This window comes from Dipodomys ordii, unplaced genomic scaffold (genome assembly GCF_000151885.1).
Source record: "Dipodomys ordii isolate 6190 unplaced genomic scaffold, Dord_2.0 Scaffold227, whole genome shotgun sequence".
Taxonomy (NCBI): domain Eukaryota; kingdom Metazoa; phylum Chordata; class Mammalia; order Rodentia; family Heteromyidae; genus Dipodomys; species Dipodomys ordii.
In genome coordinates this window covers 2146403-2174078 of record NW_012267443.1, presented here as the reverse complement: position 1 = coordinate 2174078, position 27676 = coordinate 2146403, and the positions used below count along the sequence as shown (strand labels likewise).

Here is a 27676-nt window from a genome sequence, read left to right as displayed (position 1 = left end):
AAGATATTTTTAAATTGTAAATTTGTACATTTATTATCTTCAATTAATATTGCTTAAAATATCTACGAGGAAAAAAATCACTTAAAAAGGTTCAAGTCTTCAAGAATCTTTCCACATATGTATTAGCATTTTAGAGAAACTGTTTTCTTTTGAATGTTCAAAAGACAATTTTTTAAAGTCAGCCTTTATTGAGTTATCATGAATTGAAAAATAGTAGGTTGTGGTAAAATATTTGTTTGGTTGGTTTTAGTTGTACTAGTGAACCAAAGCAAGAATTCCTGCATTAAGAATACTAACGTGTAGCCCGGCACCGGTGGCTCACGTTTATAATCCTAGCTACTCAGGAGGCTGAGATCTGAGGATCTCGGGTTCAAACCCAGCCCAGGCAAGAAAGTCCGTTGAAACTCTTATCTCCAATAAACCACCAGAAAACCGGAAGTGGTGCTGTAGCTCAAGTGGTAGAGCACTAGCCTTGAGCTGAAGAGCTGAGGGACAGCACTCAGGCCCAGAGTTCAAGCCCCACCACTGACCAAAAAAAAAAAAAAAAAGAATACAAATGTGTATTACTGTTTTCAGGGGAAAAATCATCTGTCTGTTTCTCTCCTGGCACTTTCATAAATGGCATCTAGAACATATGATTTATTAATCTTAATGACAAAGTTTTTAGGAGCATACATTTTTCCTAGTCAGTTACAAAATAACATGGATCTCTCTAGTAGTATAATTCTTATAACAGTTTGACCCTAACCTTCAAAATCCTTAGGCAATCATGTATAATTGAAGCATGTATTACTCTCAATTGTTGATGGACTATATCAGTAATATCAGTAACTATATATCAGTAACTATATATCAGTAATTACTGATATATAACTAACTTAGGAAGAAAACTGTCCCCCAAATTACAGTTGAACCACCTCCCATTGTAAACGTCAAAGCAAAATAACAAAACTAGTTCGTAACTATGGATTGTACACCCTATGATGTATGCTAAGCACATTTTGAGACTTACGAGTCTTTCCTCTAGACTTATGACAAAAATATTATTCTTAGGACCGTTTCACAGATCATAATACCAAAGCTTCGAGAATATATGGCCCATCTGTTAAGTTAGCCCTTCATCCTTAGTTCTTCACAGAACACAATACAAGATTTTATAGCAAATTAGATATTGTTTCGTTTTCACATTTTACTATTTTTACCAGTTATATTAGGTATGAAACATTTATAATTCACAATTATATTTTGTACAGTTATAAAACATAATGAAATATTTCTTATAAATAAATAAATGATTGATATATTTTCTATGCTCACCTTCTGCGGACATAATATTAATTATCAAATTATGCCTTGCAGTCTCAAAGGTGCGCCTATTGTAGGCAGTTATCTATTAGAAAAGGAAAATCATATTAAAGAAGTGAAATGTTATTTGTAAAAAAAATGCATTAAGAAAAAAAATGAAAACAAATGCTTGTTCTTTCCACTTTCACTATTTGTTGATATACGTAACCCAATATTCCTTCTCTAGCAAATAAGAAATCAGGGCTTTTAGCAATATTATAGGAAAACAAACAATTATGTCTATTTAACATGCTAAAATAAAAAGTTAAATGGAGAAAGACCTTTTCATAGAAGGCCATTAAGTATACAGGTAGCAGTGCAGGTGCATCATTAGTAAATGAAGGCCCTATTATGAATTACTTACCGTGACATTCTAAAAAAAACAACAAAGCCTAAACAATATATTGAGCTTTTAGATGGGGTTTAAGAATTGTAATGGAAACCACACTTTAAAACAAGCACATCTCTGTGTTGTTTGCATTTAGCATGAAACTGCACACCAATTAGTCCAAAAACTGTTATAACTAATCCTGTGGAGAGCACATCGTACAGCAGGAGAGAGCAGTAAGGATCAGTCTAAAACGCCATGGCACATGCTCAAAAACACAGATGCAAACCTTCCTATAGTCATATGTTAGTAAGCACTTGCAGGACCAATGAACATCAAAGTCAACTCAGAAAAAGTCAATGCAAACCACAAACAAAGCAAAGGCCAATAGCAGGATATGGCTTCAAAACTCAAGGAATAATTAATTTTATAACAGATGTTAAATCATTAAGACACATCTGTAGTACCTCAAAAAACCCCAAATGTGTCCAAGTCCTAGAATCCAGTACTAGCCTTCTAGTAGCGATTGAGCTGTAGGTGACACTAAGACAAAAGAGCAGAGTAAAACTGCTTCCAACTAGCAAGAAATGTCTTCTGCATTTAAAAATAATCCTAAGTACTTTTATAGTTCACACAGAAGATCCAAAAAAAGTCAACTGCACTCTTTAAAAATACTGAGCATTACAACAATAAGAATCAGAATTTTGGGCTAAGCAAAGCCTTTAACAACATTGATAAGGTATATACTCTAAAAGGCACATTATTTCACTAAGGGACAAGAACTCTTCACAATTTGTCAACTCCCATTGGATTTATATCACTTCCTTGCTGCTAGACATGTGGTCAGTCAAGCTACATTAAAAATTAAACATTAAAACAAAGCAGAAACATTTTCTAATGAAGAAAGAATAAAAATATGAAGTTTTACTTATGAAACTTCAAGATTTCACACATTTACTGCATGCTCATTATTCTGTACAATGAATATAAAATAACAAAAAGAATTTATCCTGAAAAAGTATTTTCAATGGAAAAGAAATATCAGTTTTCTCCTATATGTTAGATATTGAAACTTTTGTTCAGAAAAGATATTTGGTATTTTTGAATTAATAACACTAGTTTAACGCTAACTTTTCCTTATCCATCACTGATTCCATTACTGACAGTTTCATAAACTCTAATAAGCTTCTTTTAAAAAAATAACAGGTTACTGAAAGGAATAAAGAATATTTCAAATGAAGGGGAAGAATTTTATTATCTGAATTTATATTTGATGTTTAGACAGCTACAAATTTTAATAGCGAATGCTTAAATTTAACAGCTGAAACAAACATTGTTATAAAGCTTGACTGTCCATATTCCCAGGTCACCAGCTATAAATGTGTCCTTTGGGAGAAAACCTAGAGGCCATAGCTAGAAATATCAGTCTGAGGCCGCTATGGGCAAAAATGTGAGACACCACTCAAAATAACTAACATAAAACAGGATTGGGAGCATGGATCTAGTGGTAGAGTGCCTGCTTACCAAGTGGAAGATGCTGAGTTCAAACCCTAATATCCCCACCCCCCAAAACAAAACAAATAAAGAACATTCTGACCCCAAAGTCAGAAAGGGCTTCTACATTTTAATGTAACTGTTGACATTTTTGCCTTTCACAACTAATCCTTAGTCTACCCAGGTTCAAGTTCTTTGGTATAAAGAACTTAGTTTTATGTTTCACATATGGCTAGTCAATTGCCTAAACACCACTTAATACACCTACATTGTTTTCCCCAATGATCAGTGGTGCTAACTCTTTGGACATGTATTATTGATCTATATTCATATATATATGTATATATATAAGTATATATATATACATATATATATCTGACTCTGGGCTCTTCTCAATTCTTCAGTTAATATGTTCATTCTTTCATTAAGGCAATGTCATGATAATTAACATGCACTCATATAAATGTTCAAGGGGAATAAACTAATTTCCCATTTTTCTTCCTTAAGATTGTCTTGGTTATTCTTGGCCTGTTTTCTTCCCTACAAATTTTAGAACCAGCTTGCCAAGTTTCATTAAAAGAAAATAATAGTCCATTACAATTTTTATTGGAATTGTCTTGAGTCTTTAGATTAATCAAAGAAGGTGATGCTTTTTTTCTTCCTATTCTTGGAGATATTTCTTTAATATCACAGTTTGACTATTTTCCCATAAAGACCTATATCTTTGTTATATTTTCTCCTAGTACTTTATAATCTTTGTTGCTACTGTAACACATGCTCTTTTGGGATATATTTTTCTCAGTTTTGTTATTCATGTATAGAGCTGTAACAAGTTTTTATATCAATCCTATAACTCATTGCTAGCCTTTCCTGAGATTTGCGACGGGAGAGGGGAGAGAACGTGTGTGTTGGTCCTGGGGCTTGAAGTCAGGGTAAGTTTGTCCCTGAGCTTTTCTGCTAAAGGATAGTGCTGTACCACTTGAACCACAGTACTACTTCTGGCCTTTTGGTGGTTAATTGGAAATAAGAGTCTCACAGACTTAGCTGTTCAGGCTGACTTCAAACTGTGATTCTCACAACTCTGCCTCCTATTTGAATAGCTAGGATTATAGGCATGAGCCACCAGTGTCTGGCTTTATTCCTAATTTTTTTTTTTTTTGGTCAGTCGTGGGGCTTGAACTCTGGGCCTGGGCACTGTTCCTCAGCTCTTCAGCTCAAGGTGAGCGCTCTACGGCTTGAACCACAGCACCACTTCCAGTTTTCTAGTGGTTTATTGGAGCTAAGAGTCTCACAGACTTTCCTGCCCAGACTGGCTTTGAACTGCGATCCTCAGATCTCAGCCTCCTGAGTAGCTAGGATTACAGGCATGAGCCACCGGCACCTGGCTTTCATTCCTAAAATTTTTAATAATCTATATGATACTATGTCACTGCAACCATCAAAACAATTGAAGTTTTTCTCCTTTAATTTTTTTCTTTGTTTGTGTGCTAGGTTGTGGGCTTGAGCTCAAGGCCTGGGCACTGTCTCTGAGTGTTTTTGCTCAACGCTAGTTCTCTACTGCTTGAGCCACAGCTCCACTTCCAATTTTTTTGATGGTTAATTGTGGGTAAGAGTCTCACAGGATTTCCTGCCCAGGCTGGCTTTGAACAGAGATCCTCAGCTTTCAGCCTCCTTAGAAGTTAGGATTATAGGTATGAACTACCAGTACCCAGTTCCTTTACTCTATGTAGTAGATTAGATTTTCAAGTCTCTTCCACAATTTTTACTATTTTTAAAATTAATATTCTAATAACTCAAAATGACTGTATTGCAATGAATAATTTGAATTCAAAATGTAAAACAAGCAAATGCTTCTTCTTATAACCATTTTCCGAAAGATAACTCATATTACCAAAATCTCTCTTTCAAATATCATTTATTTCTTTTTTTCAAATTCAGACCATCATCTTCAAAAGCTGAAACAACAAACTTCATGGAACAGAAAGGAATGTCACATTTCTAGATGTTTAGTGTGTTTCTGTTCACAAAATGTTAAAACAATGGCCTATGACTTTAATTTCAAAATTTAAAATTCAAATGATTACACACACACACACACACACACACACACTTTAATCTTTTAAAAGGAAATAACTGATCATTTCCAACATATTGTCTTGTGTATATTGCTGTTGCATTGGTTCCCCCTTGTCCTTTGTCTCACCATTCTGTTGTTCCCGTTCTCTTCCCTAAATCAGATAAACATATGTACAATGAAAGGGTAACAAAATCGACTAGTGACAACAGGGGATAAACCATAGGGGGAAGAACATATAAAAAGAAAAAGAAATCACATAGTACATTAAAAATAACAACAACAGGGAGCTGGGAAGTTGGCTCAGTGGTAGAGTGCTTGACTCACATGCATGAGGCCCTAGGTTCGATTCCTTGGCACCACATAAGCAGAAAAAAGTTGGGAAGTGGCGCTGTAGCTCAAGTGGTAGGGTGCTAGCCTCGAGCTGAAGAGCTGAGGGACAGTGCCAGGCCCAGAGTTCAGCCCCCATGACCAACAAAAAAAAAAGAAAAAAGAAAAACCTCTTGTGTCCATGTGTTGGGGTTCATTTCACTTAGCACCGACTTATATGGTCATATGTACATAGTATTGAGCTATTCTGCTTATCTCCTAAGATTATCCTAGATACAGACCAATTATTGCAAATAAGGGAAACCATGGGACCTATGTTTCTTTGGGTCTGGCTTACATCACTTAATATGATTTTTTCCAATTCTTTTCATTTCCTTATAAATAGGGTGATGCCATTCTTTCTGATGGAAGTATAGAATTCCATCACATTTTCTCCATCCATTCATCTACTGAGGGGGATTGGGGTTGGCTCCATATCTTGGTTATGGTGAATAATGCTGAGATTAATATAGTTGTACTGGTAGCTTTAGTATAGCCTTATTTGTGATTGTTTGGGTACATGCCCAGAAGTGGGATTGCTGGGTCATAGGGGAGCTCTGTTTAATTTATCTGTACAACTTGGGGGAGGGGGATTAGAAGGGAAAGGGAAGTAGCAGAACAAGGGAGGGGGCAACACATTCAACAAGAAATGTACTTATTACCTTACTTATTTAACTGTAACCCCTCTGTACATCACCTTGACAATTTACGAAAAAGGAAATTACCTCAATGACAGTTGGCTTCCCCACATTTTCAGCTGTTGGAGACCCATACAGGACTCCATCACTATATGGTGTTCTTTGGATATATCGAAGCCATCCAGGTCGGTCTGGGTAACCCATTAAGTTTGTGTTAAATGTTATGGGATCATTACTAATCTCGCCTAGATAAGACATAGAATTAAGACACAAAAAAGTTATTTTCATACAATTTGCTTTGGTACTTTCAATCAAAACATTCTTTTTAAAAAATTCAAGCAAACTAAATATACAAACAAAAAATCCCTTTGGGAACTTAGATTAAGGCTTCATGGAATAAAAGAATTTAGCGATGCCACAAATAAAGCAGATTCATTCAATTTTCTTGGAATCTTTTTGGTGGGAGCACGTTAGAGCAGGTCAGTTCTACCAATGACTCAAATAAACAGATTTCAGTAAAAATCTTCTCATTTTCACTAATGATTTCATGCTTTGGAGATTATTCCTTTCATGACACTCCAGATACTATCAAACTAATATTGAGGGAGATAAAAAAATAACTACAACAGTATCACCAAAATCAAAATAATATAATTTTAAAACTTTGGAGTATAGAATAAAAACGATTATGTCAAATCCAAGACAACTGTGATGACATTATGTATGGATAACAAGAATGAATAACATGGCTTTTAGCTTATGCTTGGCCTTGGATTACTGTGCTCAAACACACTTCATACATGTATTTTATATTATGTATATAAGTATTGCTATTCTTAGCCCTAATTTTATTGATGGAATATGTAATTTTCCATGGTTTGGCTAGAAAGTACACTCTCACCTCCATGTTCTTCTTCACAGAGCTGCTGCTCACTGTGTGGAGCTATATAATTCTGCAAACATGGTATATAGCTCATAAGAAAACATTTTAAGAAATCACTGAGGAAAAGAGGACTTTTTTGCCTAAAAACTAGTAAGGACATGTCTACCTTTATTCAATTCTAGAATTCAGATTGTTATTTATCATATAATCTACAAAAAATCTACATTCATCCCAATATTAAAAATGTGTTCTTATAAATGATGTTATTGTTTAGAAAAGTCATTTTTATTTCCTGCTTGAGACATTTACAATTTAATATGTTTTCTCTTGCTATTCTTTCTGAATCTTCATTAATGTGATGGCATTTGTGATCACTCAAAATAACATATTCAAACCAATAGTGAATTAAATAAGAATCTACAACTGATACTACTATGAAGAAAAATTAATCTCCATTATTTTATTAAGAAGTTTTATCAAATTTTATTATTTTGGAAAAGCTTTTTTAAGAACTTACTTAATATTGTCTTCTACAATGCATGTATAATTTTTTACGATGTACAAGCTTTAGTATAAAACCTTAATTATATGTCTTAATTACATCAATGGGAATAAAGATAGATCATCTGTCAGAAGCATAAAATGACTCAGAATCCAGAAATACTTTTCTTTAAAATTCAAATATGAATTATTTTCTGCAATTAAATTTCAAATCTTCAAGTGAGAAATATTGTACAACCCATTTGTTATATATCCAGACCATTTTAAATGACATTAATGATTTTTAACTGTCATGTACCACCCAGATTGTACACACTGAAGAAATGTTGTATATAAACATTTAGCAAACTAACCACTTTTCCCCTCCCTGCAAAAAATAAAAAAGAAAACAAAAAACCCTACCAGGTTTGGGGTACGGGGGAAACTCTCCCTTAAAATATTCTCTTTCCAGAACGTGAACAAAGAGGACACCTGCAGATGGGTATACATTCCGATCAGAGTGCACCTTCGAGAAAATAGTATACACTGAAAAAAAGGGAAAGACAGGGCATAGATAAATAATGACAGATGTCTCCTGGATAATTCAACTTCAATTGTAAACAAAGGATTTACAATATAGAAATCTCTGATCAAAGTAAAGCAACACTCAAGAGAACTGTTAATAACAATTTGTGTAAAAACGATTTTTAGGACAAAACATAGAAAATGCTATTGATGTGTTTAGAACAATTTCAAAGACTATGTAAATAAAATTATACACACGGAACATTCTTAGAAGTTATTCAGTATCCAGGCAACAGTAGCTCATGCATATAATCCTAGCTAATGAGGAGGCTGACTTCTGAGATTGTGGTTTGAAACCAGCCTGGGCAGAAAAATCTGTGAGATGCCTATCTTCAATTAACCACCAAAAAGCCAGAAGTGGAGCTGTGGTTCAATGGGTAGAGCGCTATCCTTGTGGGGGGAAGAAATGGAGGAGAAGGGATAGCAGGAGGAAAATAAAGGACAGGGTAACAATGTTCAACAAGAAATATACTCAATACCTTACTCAGGTAACTGTAACCCCTCTGTACAGCATTTTTATAATGAAATAATTTTTTAATGCTCAAAGACAGCTCCCAAACCCTGAGTTCAAGCCCCAAGACCAGCAGCACACACACATAAAATTATTGAGCAATGGAATATCCGTATAATTTTACTGGAAATTATTACTAATAAAATACATCATGAGAGTTGGCCAACAATTATTACAACTTGGTTTTGTTGTCTTCCCTCCCTCCCTTCCTCCCTTCCTCTCTTCCTCCCTTCCTTCCTTCCTTTTTTAATGACCTTCCTGGGGTTTGAACTCAGCACCTGGGAGATGTCCCTGAGCTTTTTTTTTTCTCTCAAGGCTAGCATTCTACCCCTTGAGCCACAACTCCATTTCAGTTTTGTTGGCGGTTTTTTGGAGATGAGTTTCACAGATTTTCCTGCCTGGGCTGGCTTTGAACTATGATCCTCAGATCTCAGCCTCCTGAGTAGCTTGAGCCACTGGCACCCAGTTTCTCATTCTTTTTAAAAATAATTTTTAAGTAGTAACAATCTACAGTATACTATTTTCCAGAAAAAGCAAGTCAGAATATTATATAATTTACTAATATTAATACTAATTAAAACTAATAATATATACATAGAAAAATGTACTGGGTACTGTTTCTGAGTACTCAGTTATCTCTCTCTTAAAAATAACTAATATTACTCTTCCCCAAATCTTGGCATTTAATAATTCAAAGAGTATATTCCATTATATTGTATTATATCCTGGGCAATCAACAGCATATTATATTACACAATTAACTGCAAATAATTTAAGTGAAATGGGGCCAATTTCATGATTAACTGTTGCTTAAGATGTAAGATGTGAGTATGTTAAAATGGCCAAATTGGTTTGATTATTTTACACCTATTGGTTTTCTTCTGATACCATTGTCTCCACTAGCACATTATTGCTATCACATTTGTCACCTCTACAGTCTTTTCTGGTTTCCTGATTGGTCGGAAACTGCATGTTTTAGACTGAGAATCCCCATCTGGCCAGATCTTTCTCTTAAGTCACTGATGGATTGGTAAATGTGGTAATTAACCTTAAACCCCAATGCTGCTCATACCAAGCTTATAACTTACTAAAAACCCTGCACAGCAAGATCACTGACAGTAAAATTTTTAGTATAAAAATAAAAACTACAGAAATGTTTCTTTTCTGTAAAAACTTGTCCCTGCAGTTCTATGGATGGCTGCCAAAAAAGGCAAACAGAATGAAAATATTTGGCCTGTAGCTTCACATATCTATAATTTGACTACTAAAAACACAACTTCAAAGGCTATGCAATTGGAAAAAAGGAAGCTGCAAACTAGTTTAAACTTAGGTACAGAAGGAGACCCTTTGTTCACTTGTCTGAAACTAGAATTCAGGAATAGTCTTTATAGTGCTCAACTTCCACCTAAGGACTATTTACTCACCTGTGAAAATGATCAGCTTTCAAACAAGACAAATGACTGAATAATAGAAAAAATAGAAATAGGCTTAGAATTTGTGTCCTAAATGTTAGGTGCTATGGAGATCCCATTTGTGCCTTTCATGAGTTCATTATCCAGTTTGGGAGACCAACACCATCCTAAGTAAAGGTTATCCTGGAGGCATGAAATGCTCTAGCAATGTGTGGAAGGGGAAGAGAAGCAAATGTGGTTGAAAAAATCTGGAAAACATTTACAGAAGGAAAACTCAATATAGTTATTAAAGTATCAGTATATTTCTAGAACTCGGGGAATTCAGGCATTCAGCAATGAACAGGTACAAGATACAATAGAGAGGTGCTGTGCAAACCTTCAAGGAAGGCCAGTTGTACTGGATCCTGGGTGTTTTGAGGTTCTTATGGTGGTTTTGTTTTTGTTTTTGTTTTTAGGGAAAACAAAACTAGGAACAAGAATCTAATTAAACTCCTGCGGAGAAGTTATTTTACTCTATATTAAAGGCATTCAAATTCCAGAACACAAACCATACATATAAACCATAAGAATATTTTGAATACTGTTATTGAATTGCTTCTGAATTTATTCTAAAAGTTAAAAACATCTTAAAGTGGAATATTGAGTTCTGTTGATGTTGTCATTTTTTTCAGCATCTAAAAGAGTGTCAGGCATTTTTGAGAAAATTCATCAGTGGTCATAGAATGGATGCATACATTCTAATACAAAGCACTGTAAAGTCAGACACAAGTCTCAGGCCAGTGAACTAAATATACTTAACTAAGGCATAATAATTTATAGATTACTATTCTCCATTTACATCATAAACTAAACTAGTTTTTGTTACTATGAAGTAGTAAAAGTTAGCTTATAAAGCAAAAATAAAAACAGGTTGTTCACATTAAATAATATTGAGATGATTCTACTTTCTCTATCATTACAGGATATCTGGCACTCCATATCACTTTCTTTCAAGGACTATCATAGAACATCTTGGATTCTGCCTTCATGATAAAATATACCACAATCTATGATCAAGCTACAATCCACCATAGCCCTCCTGGGTTTTAAGATGACATGAATATATCTTTATTCATGTGTACTCAATTGCCTTTCTGAAATCTGCTTGCTGAACTGCATATTTGCTGGTCAGTTACCTTGGCAACTCCACAGTAAAGCCTGCTTCACTTTAAGTATAGTATGCCATTCACATTGAGAAAAACATGATACAGATGTATGACATATTCATCATCCAGAAATGGAAAATGACTAAGCCACTGTTTTGTTTGTGAAAATAATACTTCCTTTCTGTGGCATCAGTTTAAATTATGGGCACCCACACAACATTTTAGAGAAGAGCTTTTCTATTTCACTTTCCTATTTGTTACTTGCAAAACAAACAGCTCTTCAACGGAAGCTATTTGGGCAGTATTTACACCTATGCTTCCTTGCAAAACCAACAATGACAGAGAATCTGAAGCTCTAGGCTCTTGTCCTAAACATGAACTATTTCAATAATGCTGACAGGGTCTGTGCCAATACCCAAGGAGGCTAGTGTAAGAGTTAACACAAGTTGCAGTCACACATGCCTAGGTAGTACTCACAAACCATAAGCTCAATACATATTGTTTTCCCTAGGAGTAATTCTTAAAAATCAAATTTAAACACTGTAAGAAGCTACAATACAAAGAGCTAATAATCTCTGAAATATACAAGTATACAGTGTCTTGCTAATCAAGCCAAGGTCACAGGGTCTAGCCTCTCTGTGTACTGCATGGTTTTTCAATCTTCTATGGCTGTAAATCCATTACCTCTGTAAACACGTGCCACTGGATACAATTGAAACTGGAAACCAGTGTGTGGCTAAATCCCGTGCAAATCTATCAACATTAATGGGCAAAACAATTAAAGCAAATTTGAGCCCACAGGATCAAAAATATCATCTTCAAACAGCAACAATAGCTAGATGTGCAAACATTAAAACTTCTGAAAACATGCTATCATAAGCAATAGAATTTCTAAAGAAAAAAATCACATATTTGAGTAGAGAAGAGAGTTAAAAGGTTATTTCAGCAAGTAGCCAGATTCATGAACTCACCCTCCTTTCATTCTGATGTCTCTTATTCTTATGCTCCCAAACTCTTGTTCACAGATCTATTCTCTGTATGTTTTAGTCATGGGGTAGAAAAACTACAGACCATTTCAACAACTGCATATTATGTGACAGCACAGAACCCCAAATCAAATAACAGATGGTGAGAGTAGTGGCAACAAAGTAGGACCTCGTGCTAGGAAAATTGCATCCTATCTTCCTTTACTAAGAATCCATTGGAAAATTTCTTTCTTCATGATGAAATATAATGGTGTGCATCTGTGTGCTTACTTACAATTACCTTAAAAACAAAAGCAAATTTGAGTGTATTTAGTAAACATTGATAAGTGATAAGTAGTGGTGGGTTGTTACTGAATCTATGACACAGAACTTCACAATAACTGCAATGATTATTTTTAATGGCATGTGTATGTGTATAGCCACAATTCAGTTCCTTCTTTACAAAATGTCCAGACCTACTTACCAGATCCTTTTCTGCATCACCAAGAACAAATACATGGCTAGAAAAACAAAACACTCTTTTTAAGTGTGGAGGCTTGGAAGTTTCCCATTAGACTTAAATCTTACTTGTCTCTCTTTTGAAATCTTTGAGAAGAAAGTCATAAATTGTTATCAATATGCAACGCTGGTGGCCTTTAAAAGATATCAATACTCTGTAGGTGCGTCTTATAGACACTTTATTAACAAGTTAGTCACTTTAACAAGCCCATTTATATCATCATTGTCTAATTTTTAAGGTTTCCAAGGCTAGGACAAAAATCTCAGTTTATCAGGAACCCCATGGAATGAATTATTCCAAAGAGCTGATTTTCTAAAGCACTCAGTGGTCGATCCTTTTTCATGATAGTATAAGATCATCATTCTGCACATCAATTACTGCTCTCTGCTCCATTATACAGCGACGCCCTTATGGGCTGTTTGGTTGCCTTGTCATTTACCGATCACACTAGCAGGTCCCAGGCTGCTAATGCTTTTTAAGGTTGTATGTTTTATAGATTTTCTGTTTTCTCCTCTGTAGACAAGTTGTCAGCTGTCATTTCTCATTGCTATCAGTAGTTTCCTATAGCACTTTCTCTATCTCCTCTAATTTGCTGTTATTAATCGGCTGTAGGTTTAGAAACCAGACTACTAAATGAGGTGAGATTGCATGTTAAGAGCAAATACGTGCTGTTTTGACACACACAGTGCTCTGCTAGATGCACAAAACAGTCTGCCTTTGCTGCATCTATTTTGGCAGACCAAAAAGAATTTGTGGTGTATTTTCTGATTCTTGGTTGAGGTAGTATACTTTTGAATATATGATTTAACTGCAACTTGGATAAAGCTATTACTTGAAGCAAGAGCTGTACAGACTCTGTGTATTAAATACATTCAGAAATAAATATGTGTACAATTAAAAGTATTAATTCAACTTGCATGTTATATAAAAATGAGTTGTCAAAATAAAATGGACGTGATGTGTTGCATAAAATAATTTATTACATGGATATGTGGAAAATAGGCTGCCTTACTTAAACAAAGAAATGTATGGACTAAACAATATATTACACTTAGCACTAATTAAATCAGTTTAAGAGTATTGTAACACACTACCACCAGTAATTTTCTAAGGAAATATTAGTCTATTTCTGAAAGCATGTCACTTTTATCAATTTGCTTCCCATAGTTAAGAGTCTTAAGACATTAAAGGATCAATTAGGAAACATCACAAAGGTGCTGTAAGACAAAATTACTTAATTTAAATATCCCAACTGTCCATAAGCATTGCTTTAAAGGCAAGAATTACCTGGACAAAATTTGGAAATGAATGAAGACATTTTTAATTGTGCTTCGATTATAAAGAGTATTAAACAGTCATCTATCTAGCATAGCTTTTAAAATATTTTTCTGGCCTAAGAAAATAAGCATGATCATTCTTATAATTAAACCTTTGAAGTACTGACAGGAAAAATAAGAATTTGTGTCTTTATTTTACTGTCTTAAAAAATCTCTTTCTGAGACTCAGCGCCCAGAAATACATAAGCACTCCGAGAAACAGTGTCAAGTTCATACAAACTGATTACAAGAGATGAATCCCTTTTGCTGTCTCTGCCTCAAGAGAAATAATTTTGGGTTTGCAGAGCCTTATATACTTATGGTTTCCTTCCTTCCTTCCTTATTTTTTGAACATACTATCAAATTAAAATTAAATTACTACAACAGATGATTATGTAGAAATATGTTAAGATATCTTCATATCCAGCCAGACATGCAACCTATTTTTATTTTGAGTTTTATCAACCAAATTTTATAAATATTGGCTTTAAATCAACAGCTTTTCTCAGCAGTCCGCCCTTCACCTTTGGGTTTACACAACATCAAAGTACTGCCAGGCCATCCATTTGGAGGTGGGCAGCTATTGTTTTTGTTTTAGTCACAGACAGTCCATGCCAAGGCTGTGCATTGGAGCCCAAGGACAGCATCAGATTGGTTTTTTATCTCTAAGAGATATGGTTATTTCTATCTCTTTATAGGAGAACTATTGTTTGGATCTTTTTTCCTCAAAAAAAAAAAAAGAAGAGCTTCTTCATTATTTTTCCCCAACCAAAGACACTTAATTTTTTTAAACAGGAATTGAATATCTTTTCTATTATTGAATGTACTTTTCTCTTCCTTTCATAAATGTCAACGGAAAAAAAGTTGTATACCATTCAATAAATGATCAATAAAACACTGGTCTCACTGAATGCTGAAAAGTTGAAAAGCGTTTCTGAGGTCATCCTGACTGGACATGCAAATATGCAGATAAGATTATTACTTCCGGGTTGGGAAGGTGGCTCAGTGATACAGCGCTTGCCTTGCATGCTCGAGGCCATGGGTTCGATTCCTCAGCACCACATAAGCAAAAAGAAAAAAGCTAGAAGTGACGCTGTGGCTCAAGTGGTAGAGCGCTAGCCTTGAGCTGAAGAGCTGAGGGACAGCGCCCAGGCCCAGAGTTCAGGCCCCACGACCGGACCCCCCCCCAAAAAAAAGATTATTACTTCCTACCCAGAAAAGGTCCAAGTCTCTTGATCAACCTAGAATTCCTAATCATCACTACCAGACAGACTTGGCATGTGTTTTCTCTCCAGAGAATTCATTCCTCCATTTTATTGAAGTTGACAATTCAACCCAATTCAGTCCTAAGCAATACCTCAAGCCTAGCAAAAACCAGTTCTTGAACCAGTTAGTCAAGTCATTCATTGATTTGAAAATAAAAGAAAGTATATTTGATGGTTATACATTCCACTATTGCATACCAGTACAGTAATCTCATGTTACATAACTCTTTTTCAATTATCTCTCCTTTTTTTACATGAAAAGCTAGAATTTCAGCAGATAATCCAATTGTATTACTGCATATAGTTATCATAGTATAACTTTGCACTGTTTAACTATACACAGTATACCTAAAAAGCATGTGAACTGGCAATCACAATTGCAAAGAAACATGTCTACAGGAATAAGTACATCTGAAGTTTAAAAGAAACATTTCGGCCCACACAGGCAGTTTTACTTGTACATAGTCCACTGAAGTCCTAGAACTCTGTGATCCTTCTCCTGACTTCATCACCCTTCAGAAGCAAAGAAGTACTTTCAACCCTGGGGACATGTTCTGTTCTCTCTAACTCAGGGAATAGTGGGTAGGGGGTGGGAAGAAATTATCAAGTTAGATATTCCTATGTTCCTAACACATTCCTTTGATTGTCAGTAAGCCAAGAAGAAGCTCCTTCAAAGAGGCAGATCAACCTATCTAAACTACATGCTACTTTATCCTCACAAATATTCAGTTAAGGTTTAACATTTATATTGAACATTATTTAAAATATTTAACACAATCATTGACTTTGCTTTAGTTTCTAAAAAAAATTTTTAAACTAATGAAAGTTGATTAATCTAAGGCTGAGCAATTTTAGAAAGAGGGTTTTTCCAAGTAAGAAAGGAGAATATAAAGATGTTTAGGAAAGGAGAATTCAAAGATATTTAAATGAACTCTCTGTATGTGAATACACACGTACTTATTTCAAGGGCAAATTGAAAATTTCTTCCCAGAAACTTTCTATCCCAGAAAAAAGCAGGAAATTCATAGAGTGCTATTAATGATTTTTTTGGGGGGGTTCCGGTCGTGGGGCCTGAACTCTGGGCCTGGGCGCTGTCCCTCAGCTCTTCAGCTCAAGGCTAGCACTCTACCACTTGAGCCACAGCGCCACTTCCAGCTTTTTTCTTTTTTGCTTATGTGGTGCTGAGGAATTGAACCCAGGGCCTCATGCATGCAAGGCAAGCGCTCTATCACTGAGCCACCTTCCCAGCCCCTAATGATTTTTATAACACTGAATGTATGTCAAAGTAGAATGATGTCAAAATGTTGGTCCAAAGCTATCAAACTCTTCAGAATCTTATTTACAGAAGAGATACTATCTTACTCTTTTAGTTGAGACTGAGAATATTATTGTAAAAGAAAAATTACGTTAAAAATATAACTGCTAAATTTCTTTTACTATATAAATGTTCTTGTAATCTCTAATGTTCCCTTGAAATTGCTACAAAATGATGACTGAAATTCATAGTCAAGAACAGAGCAAAGAACATTTGATGCCTGAGCTATCATGTGCTATATAGCCTTGCAATACAAAGACACTAGTGCTTGTTACCATTTTTAAAGCTATCAGACAATTTTCTTTACATAATTGGTAAGCTTAGTGCCTTCTGTACAAGTCATCTTGATAATTCAGAAATATAAATGTGGAATTTATATAGGATGAAGAGACCAGGAAAAGTGAAGAATTTAAAAGACCAAATGAAGAGAAACAGGAAATTTGTTTTAAAGCATGACAATTTAAACTGGTTATTCCAATTGATTTGAGGACGATTGTTCATCTCTACTCTAAGAAATGCAATCATTTCTCAGATCTCAAGGAAAAAAATCAGTGTGAAAACCATAAATTTGGGGACATAGGAAGAGATGGGGACTCAGAGATTCTAAAGGATGACCACTAAGAATAGCACCAAATGAGGACAATTCAGCTAATTATGACAATACTCTTAACAAAATGAACAGGAACAGGAGGAGTATTTTCATAGGGGAAAACAGTTCCAAGTATAAAGGTAAAGACAAGATTTATACATTTTTCAAAGGGTAAGAATTTAGTGTAAAATGTGTAAAGCTGGGAGGAAGTTTCTGAGGACTCTCTCTGTAAGGTCAATTTCTGTGGAGATGACAGAGTATAAGTATGCAGATCATAATACTGAAGAACACGTGAGTCCCATAACTTGAAAAGCGAACTATAGCAAAACAGTAAGAATGGATGTGCCAAGGTTGCTGAAGGCTTTTAGCTTGATCAAACCACCAGTCAAAAAATGAAATAGATGTGATTCCTTTGAAGGGACTAAGGAGAATCCACTGGAAATATCTAAGCAAAGTGTAGAGAACTATGAGGCTATAGGTTTAGGTTTTGGGACAAGTTCATCTAGGGATTTTAAAACAAATGTTTGTGATCTTTTCATGGGAAACTGCTGTTATGAAACTATTTCTTACTGAAGATATTAACAATGATTGAGTTTGTTTCAAGACATCAGGGAAGGAGATATACTGGGAAACTTTGTTGCACTGTAATACTGATCTGGAGGTAAAAGATTTCAGCTGAAGGGTAATTTGGTACCAGCTATAAAAAGTTAGTGACCTCAACTTAAGGGATGTATGGAGAAAATTAAGTAAGCCAGGAATCACTCCTACAAGTACTCAGTAGATTTTATCAGAGAGTAAGGCCATTTTTTCATTAATGTTCTTCTTATAAAATTATTTTAACATTATTACTTTTGAAAGACACTTTGGTTGCCCCACTGTTAATGAAACCAGGATACTATTTGGCTGATATTCATGACCACATGTAGCCAAAATTTTAGGGGGAAAGGAGGAAGAATGAAACTGACTAATCAAGAAATAGTTCATAATGATAACTGACATTTTGAAAATAACTAATAATTGATTATAAAGTAAGGCTTTCTTACCTTAATAAAATGAATTATTTCAAGGGTCAAGGGCAAATTATAGATAGGAAATAAAATTTTAGAAAGTCAGTATCAAGTCATTTTTCAAGTAATTTCTTACTAGCAAAACATCAATCAAAAAAAGTCATCTCAAATCACATAAAATATTGTATGATTTTTCTTCTAAGTTTACATAAATTCTACTTTACAATATTGTTAGTTGCACTTCTTAATGTTTTTAATACTGTACATAAACTGTAATGGCCATATGGGACAATTTTGATAAGTGGTAAGTAGGTAATTGGATAAGGGGCAACATTGGTTAAATCAGGAATGATTTTTAGTTTTTAAAAAAGTACAAAACAGTATCAAAAGAAAATAATAGATTTAAAACACAGGATCATAAGTTTTAGAAGATTAGAAAACCAAAATTTTGTTTTTCAGATTTATTAAACACACACACATACACAACACATGCCTAAAGAATGAACGGAGTATTTGAAGCAGACATTTGACTCCCCAAAGGGGATTTACATATACAACCTAAACTCACCATCTTTCTTCCCAGCAGCCATTTTTCTGCTGATAATAAAACTGTTGGCCTGTTTGGTCTTCCAGTTAACTGTTCCATTTATGCCTTCAGCACAGCTTAAGAAAAATGCTTTTTAGAATAAAACAAATGCACAAAAAATAAAATTAATGTCAAATTCAAATGACTATCATAGATCATGTACTATTAACTGGGATCAGATCACTTCCAGCCAAACTGTTTAATTCTAGTCAACAAATGTTTGTTGCATGTCACATAGACAAGACATTGTTCCTGGCCCCAAGGAGCTTACAATCTAGAAGAACTAGTAATTTAGGTACAGAGATTCATATTACCAAATACTGTGAATACACACAGTGGTGAATTGTCTAAGTGCAACAAGAACAGATCTTGGAGGAAGACAAGAAGGAGGAGAAGTCTCTAGCTAAGAATGTTACGTTAAGTAAATTCACAGTTGACTTTGGAAGCATTACACTAGAAGCAACGACTAGGTTTCAGAAATACTACATTGGGCCATTTGTGTAGAGAAGCAGAAAATTTGTGGGGACTAAAGAGGAAAAAAGGTGGCACCAGTTACAAAGCATCAAGGAAATACACTGACAATACTTTTTTCACAATATACACTGACAGGTTAAAGGAGAATCAAAGATGGCTTTGAATTTTTGACATAGAACAAACAAAATACAATATATTATCCCAGAAGAGGGGTCAGCTTCAAGAGAAAGATATGAATTTAATTAGGGTTATGTTAAATTTAGGACACTAGCTAGGCATCCAGGTGAAACCATCTAAGAAGATGGGAATAGAGCTATGCTTCAAAAGAGAATACAACAGAGCCCTCATTGAAATTGTTGTGCCAAAGAAATGACTTCAAAAGCTGAACTCTCAGTGCAATTCCCTAGAGACACTACGTACCCAGCTAGTACAGTTGTGCCCTTCATGTACAAAGTAATCTCAAGCATATACACATTTATCTTGCAGATCCATTCATCTGCTCCTCTTTATCCAAACTGTTAATCATACTTCTTACTCTCTGAGTTTCTTTCCTTACCTTTCAGATTGCATATTTCTGTGTAACATTTTTCTTACAACATTGGCTTTCCATCCTATTCTTCATCCCTCCAACTGTCCCAGTTAAATTTCTCCTGGCTCAGTATAGCCTCAAAATCTCCTAGGTCTTATCTCATAGATTTGTTCTAATTTCTAGACCTAAAATGTAGTAATAAAGAGTGCATAAACAGCAGAAGGGACAAGTAAATGCAGAAATGCATTAATAAACGTACTTGCACAGAAAAAGCCAAAAATTATTCAGCAAAGAAGCAAGAGGTGGTCAGAGAAGAGGACCACCGACTCTATAGTCACAAATGCCAGTGGAAGAGAGATGGCAAAGAGAATGAAATCAACCTCTTCACTTACTGCAAAATGATAAAAGGTGAAGGGAGCTTGGGGGAAAAACGTGCTGGATTTGGGAAGGAAAAAAAGGTACTGGTAGCTTGTTGAATATGGAGTTTCAATGAAGTGCTGACAGAAGCAAATTATAAAAAGTCACTATGTGGATGCTAATACTCGGAGCACAGGGATCAAATGATAGACTGAGGAGGAGCAAGGCAGAAATAAGAGTTTGTACATCATAGGAAAACTTAGATTTTTGTACATAAATTCTAGAAAAGCTGTGTATAGAGAGAAAAAGATAAAAGATAAAGAAAAGGAGCCTAACTAATGGAACACCACTCCCCGCAAAAAGAAAATGGGTCATACCAAACATAAACACGACAAAAAAGGTTTCATGTATTAGAAAGTAGAGACAAGTGAAGGTGGAAACATTATTTAGTGGAACACAGCAAAGTTAATGTTAAAAGCGCTGCCTACTTTAATAAATCAGATTTATTTTCAAATTGAATTTTCAGTAGAACTATGAACTTATACTAAATGAGAAATGTCAAGTTCTCTTCTAAAGTGAAAAAAATCAAATCCCAGGTTATTAAAAACAAACACAAACAAAGCATCAGGTGATTTATTTCACTGATAATGAGATGTAGAAATCAATGGTCCTAGCACCCCAACAAAAGACCTGTTTAATTGATACTCAGTTTTTAAACTGTGTAACCTTAAGTATAGTAGCTTTATCTATTAAATGACCAATCATATGAATAAGTTGATTAATAAATGGTTGACTCATTTAATAGCTGAAAGTATTCAATGACTGAAATCTAATGAAAAATTGGAGTAGCCATTTGCTAGTACTTTCAGCTAACACAAGATCAGAAATGTTATCTTCTAGGCTTCTCTTGAGTTTTGGAATCCAAAAGTAACAAGTTGGTGATATAAAAATCACCTGTGTACTTCATAATGACACATTTTCACATGTACCCTCCAAAGGTAGATGATAAATGTTGACACATATTCATGGAGTCTAGATAGGTGAGTTACACAATTTCATCAGGTGATTCTCACTCACAACTATGAATTCTAAAATATCTACACAACACAAAGCCACCAAATATTTTTCTGGTTCACTTACATGTAGCAAAGGTAAGGCTGACCTTAGGACTGACATTCCTATCCTCCCACCTTCAACTGCTCTGCACAAACAGCCAACATGTGACGATGAGCAAATTGCTACCAGACAGCAGGAAAGCCCAACCTAGGAGAGCCAGGAGGGAGTGGCCAAATTCTTCCTGACAATTTTCCAAAAATCAAGATTTACAGGGATCACACAAGTTACATTTAGATTTAATAGTTTCATATCATCACATCCTGAGCAAGGTGCTTTTATGCTATTGTCTAATTCAATCCTTACAAGACCAAACAAATCTATTGACATAATCGATGATTATAGAAGCCTAATCCTAAAGTTAAAAGAAGGAAGTCCTGCAGGCAAGCAGACATCCATCCTGGGCTCTCCAGTTCTGTGGACTCGATAGAAAATCATCATAAAGGTTGAATACATCATTGTTGTACTATCCTAGTTCTGTATAAGGACAGTCTAGTTGGCTTGTGCAGGATTTAAAACACACATCTGACAGATGTCTCAATATTTTTTTAGAAAATAAGGCAGGGTAAAATAGTTTTAAAACATCTCAAGTAATAATAAATAACTTGCTTCAAGCACATTCATTTTTTTTGAAGTTCACATTGATTCATATAAAGCCTGACTGCCCACAGGAAGACTGAAATCCAATAAATCTAAATAAAAGGGTAAGTTTTTATGGCTCTACTCACCAGGCAATGTTACTAAAGGCACGGCACAGTGTAATGGATAATGTGTCAACTTAACCATTCAAATCTTATACTGTGTGAGAAAAATTTCAATAATATGAAAATAATTATTTGTTTTTAATTGTGCCTAGGATCATGGATATTCTTCACTAACTTTCTGTATAGAAATTATTGTAATTGGTACAGTGACAAATAGACGTTACTAAGAAAAAATAGTAGTTGTCTTTTTTTCAATTAGGGAAGGACTAATGCACTTTTTCCTATAAGAACAAATTTCCTTACAGTGAAAGAATATGACTCAATTTTTAAAATATTTGTCCTGTGTATATCTTATCAGATTACACCTTATGCATAAGGAAATGTCAACCTGACCTGGTTCTTGGATTAAATCCAAAGAAAATGGAGCATCTTCAGAATCTTAAAAGGAAGAGAAAGAACCTTACTGAATTCACCAGTTTGTAATTATGCATGCTGCATTTATACCTGAGTGAGTTTTGCTCTAATTCATAAATGCAAAAGCAAAAACAAATAAACAAACCACCATGTGTCCTGCATTTACACTGGTCTTACTAAGAAAACATTCACATGATTTACTGGGGTATCACAGTACACAATTTAACCAACTTTTCAATGCTTCCTCTCCAAAATAAGCAAAGCTTACAAAAGAATGCTGAGGTGGCTGGCATGGCCTCAAGTTCCCTAGAAACCATACCATAGCTAAAATTTGTCTTAAGCTTCTGTGATTCATTTCAAGTCTTGTGGCAGCATGACTACATTTCATGTGGCTTGGGGCAAGCACTCTTGGAAGAGATATTACTCTTTCATAAACCTGAATAATTTGCAGACCGGGGGAGGAGAAGGGTGCTTTTTAATAAAAGCAATTGAAGAGCTATGAATAGTGACTGATTGCTGATGAGCTAATCAGAATGTCAAGGGATAGAAATAATAAATAACTTGCTCAGACATCACTGTCCAAGTAAACAGCAGGGTATGCCGAATGGAATTTAATCTGATTAACACACTCACCTGAGAACCAGACTGTCACATCTTTCTCTGTCCACTGCCTTCATTTATTTCTGTTTATATTCTACTTTAAGAGAAACCAACAACTGACTTTGTTTTTAGAAGTTGGCTGCGCAGTTAGCATTTCCCAAATTCTCTTCCATTTTCTGTCATCCCCTACAAATGGCTGGATTGTTCCATGCCTTCTAGATTCTTTCCTTCCCTTCCTTTATGCAACTTTCCTTATTTAAAAAAAATTCTCATGTTAACAATGTATTCATATTGTTACAAAAGTAATTGACCATTACTTCTTATCATTAGTCACCATGTTTTGAGTCCTAAGTGTTGCATATTATTGGTTTTATACGTATTAACAAATTTCATCCTTTTATTAACCATCTGAAGTAGATATTGTTAGTTCCATTTTGCAATGAGTAAAAGAAGTCTTAGGAAATTATATACCATGCCATGGACAATGTGTTTAGTTAGTAGCAGAGGTGGATTCTGAAGCCATTTTGTGGCTGACTATATCATCTTCTCTATCTCTACTGGTAAATAGTTAAATAAAAAATGCAACTTGTAAACCATGTATTTTTTTTGTAATTTGAGATACCATTATTATATTATTATTATTACTATTATTATTATTACTATTATTATTAGAGTGTCATCTTCATCTATTTCAGTCTGTGGTAAAAATATACTGTCCAACAGCTGACTTAGAAAAAGCAACCAACACAGCATCCTACTGCAGTGCAGTAGAAATTAACCAAATGCATGCAAAAACAAAACACAAGACAATTCACAGAGAAAAAAACGGTAAAACATTAGTAAAATCTATGGGGAAATAAAACTTTCCTGAGTACTGTCGACTACAACTACTGACAGATACCATGAAAAATGTATTTCAAAAAGAAGTAACAAGAAGACTTCAAGAATGTAAGAAGAAACAGCTTCCAAAGAGTTAAAACAGGAAAGTCTAGCAGGGAAGAATATAAGTTTATTCAATACAATAAAAATTCTGAGGACTTTACAATTTTTCTAGCAAAATAGAGTTAAGGTGCATAAGACTTCCAAGTAAAGTAAAATTGTAGAGAAAGCAGAGATTACTATCTGAAGGCAAAGTGTCTGAGTTTAAATTCCAATTTTTATCCTTTGGGCAAGTTAGTATACACTTCTGCCTCGATTTTCTCATCTGTAGGGAGACAGTAGTATTTACATCCGAGAGGCATTAAATGAGATAATATCTTGAAAACTTCTAGAAAACTGCTTAAGATATAGTGACATCCCTAAAGGATGGATCTATTATATTTAACAATTTGAAGAATTACTAATTTGAGGAAAAATTGGAATTTCTTTAAATATGACTTAAAAGAATAAATCTTCAAATAAAAATTTGAAGCTGGCATTACGTGTCACTCTTTGTAATCATTACACATGAAAAATGGTAATATTTCTATGGCAAAATGAAACAAACATTGGAAGCTCCCTGGTAGCAGCACGAGGTTCCAACCATACCAAACTCGATCATATCCACAGCCTGCAGAAGGACTGAGAAGACCACATCTTCCTGCACTGAGACAACACACACTAGTTAGGAGCTACAATTCAACCTTTTTGAAGAAAGCCAGTTACTACTAGAACTTTGATATTCCCACTCTGTTAACTGTTCTTACACTCTTAGGTATTCATTCTGAAAAAGAAATAATGCCACCAATGTAATAAAAATGCAATGTGCACAACACTCAATTTTGCACTACATTATAATAAAAAAACTGAATGAAAAAGTATATGTCCCATATAGGACATATTTATTTAACAGAACAGTTAATGGAGAAGGGATGGGAACTTATTTCTCTAGTTAGTCTTCAGTCCTTTGCTCACATAGCTGGGGAAGAAGTTTGAGATTTTTTTCCTCCCAGAAACGTAACTGTCTATCACAGAAATAAAAAAGAAGTACCAGTGGGATCTTTAATAAAAAGGACATATAATATATGCGGCAACCACCTATATCATTAAAATGTGATTGCATACTCACAAAATGTGGGGTCGTTTTACTGTTAATAAAATTAGTGAAAAGCAGAATAGAAAACAGTATGTATTCTTTGAAACCTAGCGTAATAGTGCAATCTAGTGGAAAAAAAATAAAAAGCAGTGTTCAGATGAGCTACTGAATTAAGGAAGTAGAACTGTTGGTAAAGGAAACATTTCTGTTCAAACTAAAATATAAAATAATACCTATATGACCTTTCCAATTGTAAAAAAGAGCTAAAAATGAAATATTCTCTTATTAGATGTTTAAGCTATCATTAACTTTCTTTACCATAGAAACCATGCATTCTAGTTGTAATTTCCACAATATAATCTGGGAGGTATAAACTATGAAAGTGCTCTCTCACATCTGCATTGTCATGACACCAAAACCACTGCCCGTGGTTAGTATTCTAGGCATATGCAACACATATTTGTTCACAGGCATACACACACCATGCTTTACTTTACATAACATGATTCACACTGTTTGCACTTAAAATATATCTTAAACCCGTTTAAGAGATTATTAGATTTTAAGATTGTATCGCTTTCTGTTGTCCATCTCAATCATAATTTATTTACTATCACCTTCAACTCAGCCTGACCAGATTAAGATTGGAGATTGTTTTCTTATAAAATTGGATCCTTTTTCAGCCTGTGAATAGCATTAAACTTATTTTCATGTAGATTAGAGATATCTAAAAATCACCCTTGACATCTCCCCCTAGTAAACTCAGTGACAAATAAAATCCAATTTCTTCTGTTAATTTTACTCCTTAAAATGTTCCTCCTGACTTTATTTCTCTGTTACCCTCATAACCCACAATGTCACCAACTCTATCTTAGCTCAGAGTAGCCTTCAAACTGGTCAGCTGCAATCTCTTCAGACTCCAACCTTTTCTACTCAAAGCAGCAAAAGTACTCTTTTTGAAATGCAAATCCAATCTTGAAGACTTCCCAGTGGTCTTAGCATAAAGATGGAACTGGTAAGGTGGTCTACGAGGTACTGCACGATTTGCTCCTTGACCTCTCTAACCCCATTTCACATTGTCTTCCTCTTTCTTTTTCTCCTCACTGGATTTCATCCTCACTGGATTTCTTCCAGCACTTTTTATTTGACATGCTCTACCTGCCCCCAAAGCCCCTGCAGAGCAGTTCTTTTTGCCCCAATATATCTTCCCCCTTTACCTCACTAATATTTACACATCCTTCACATCTGAGTGCTTCCACAGAAAATCCTTCCTAAACTCCCAATTCCACTCTGGTAAAATCAAACCACAAGTTCTAATTATGTTTGTAGCACTCAGAATAGTTCTAAGAGTACATTTACATCTGTAATAGTTTGATTAATCTTCACAAAGATTAGTCTGGAAAATATTATTTGATATTGTCAATATCACTCCTGTAAAAAGTTCTGTGAAGACGGGAACCATATATTCCCTAGCATCTAACACAGGATCTCAAAAACAATATCTCCAAAAAGACATAAATAAAATGAAATGATTCATAAAGATGACTGATATTTTTCCAGTTTTTCATTATTGCTATCAATACTACAATAAACATCCTTAACTATATCTTTGAACACTGTCATTAGTTTATCTATAAACTAAATTTCCAGAAGGAAAATGACTAGGCACAAAATAATATGCTTTTCAAATTTGATAAGACACGTAGCAACCTTTTCTCTGCAGTCCCCGTCTCTGATTAGAATCAGCTCTGCAGCTACAGAAAATAAAAGATGTCAAAGGTACTATGTTGATTAACTGTTGCATAGGGAAGAAAATCTGGTATCATTTTACCACATAGTGAGAAACATTCACTAATTTGTTAAGGAGGAAAAACATACATCTTTGGGGATATTTTTTTCTTTTCTTTTACATCCAGAGCTAAAGGATCAACTATATGTTTCTTTGACTTATCCTAAAGAAATAGAGAACTGAAAATTTTAATTTTCACTACTATAGGAAAAGTGACTAAGATCTCTTCTTTCAGTGTGCCAGTGAATCCCCAAGTCTCTATAATAATCAAAGTGGTGACCAAATGAATGAGTGAAAAGCTAAAGAATGGGCAGGAATTTACACCAACGTTGCTGCCTAACTCCTAAACATTTTTTTTTTTAATGAGCGGGTTCCATTTGTCAGAAAAGAAAGTCTGTCTTTCTGTCTCTCTATGTCATAGCAGATGCTGTGGCGATTCCCGTGGCACAGGCTGGCCAAGGATCTGTTCTAAAGATCTGATTAGTCTAAGGTAATTAGATAGAAAGTGAGATGTGCTAAAGACGAGTGATTTTTAAATAATAAAATGCATGTGAATCACTATTGCATAAACAATGTTACAATTCTTAAAGGAGGATACAAAAAAAATTAGAATGTTATCAGAATGACCCAAGAGGGAGAAAACACACACACACTTCGGCTTTTACTAACGCATTAATGTATTTGTGACTATAACAATAATCATGCCAGCAACAAATATTTTGAAGCGACTATATATCTCTCAATAACTTCCTTATATTTTAAAACTTAAAAGATAGGGGATTATTACACAGGAGAACATTCAAGCAATGATAAGTAGCCACATGCCCATCAGGTACGTGTTGACAAGCCAGAACCT

At 34.7% G+C, this 27676-nt stretch overlaps 1 protein-coding gene across 4 annotated transcripts in view; it reads right to left on the bottom strand.

The window, feature by feature from the left end:
• The window catches only part of Sgce (sarcoglycan, epsilon), a 74488-nt gene that overhangs the window by 40557 nt on the left and 6255 nt on the right, over window positions 1-27676 (bottom strand). For 2 of the 4 annotated variants that reach the window (XM_013035870.1, XM_013035871.1), the window contains exons 2-5: window positions 18809-18916; window positions 8034-8156; window positions 6335-6492; window positions 1318-1390 (exon numbers count right to left, since the gene is read on the bottom strand). In XM_013035870.1, coding sequence (XP_012891324.1) covers window positions 1318-1390; window positions 6335-6492; window positions 8034-8156; window positions 18809-18916 — 462 coding nt within the window. The remainder of the gene's footprint in view (window positions 1-1317; window positions 1391-6334; window positions 6493-8033; window positions 8157-18808; window positions 18917-27676) is intronic. The other 2 variants (XM_013035872.1, XM_013035873.1) reach the window with 1 other exon arrangement.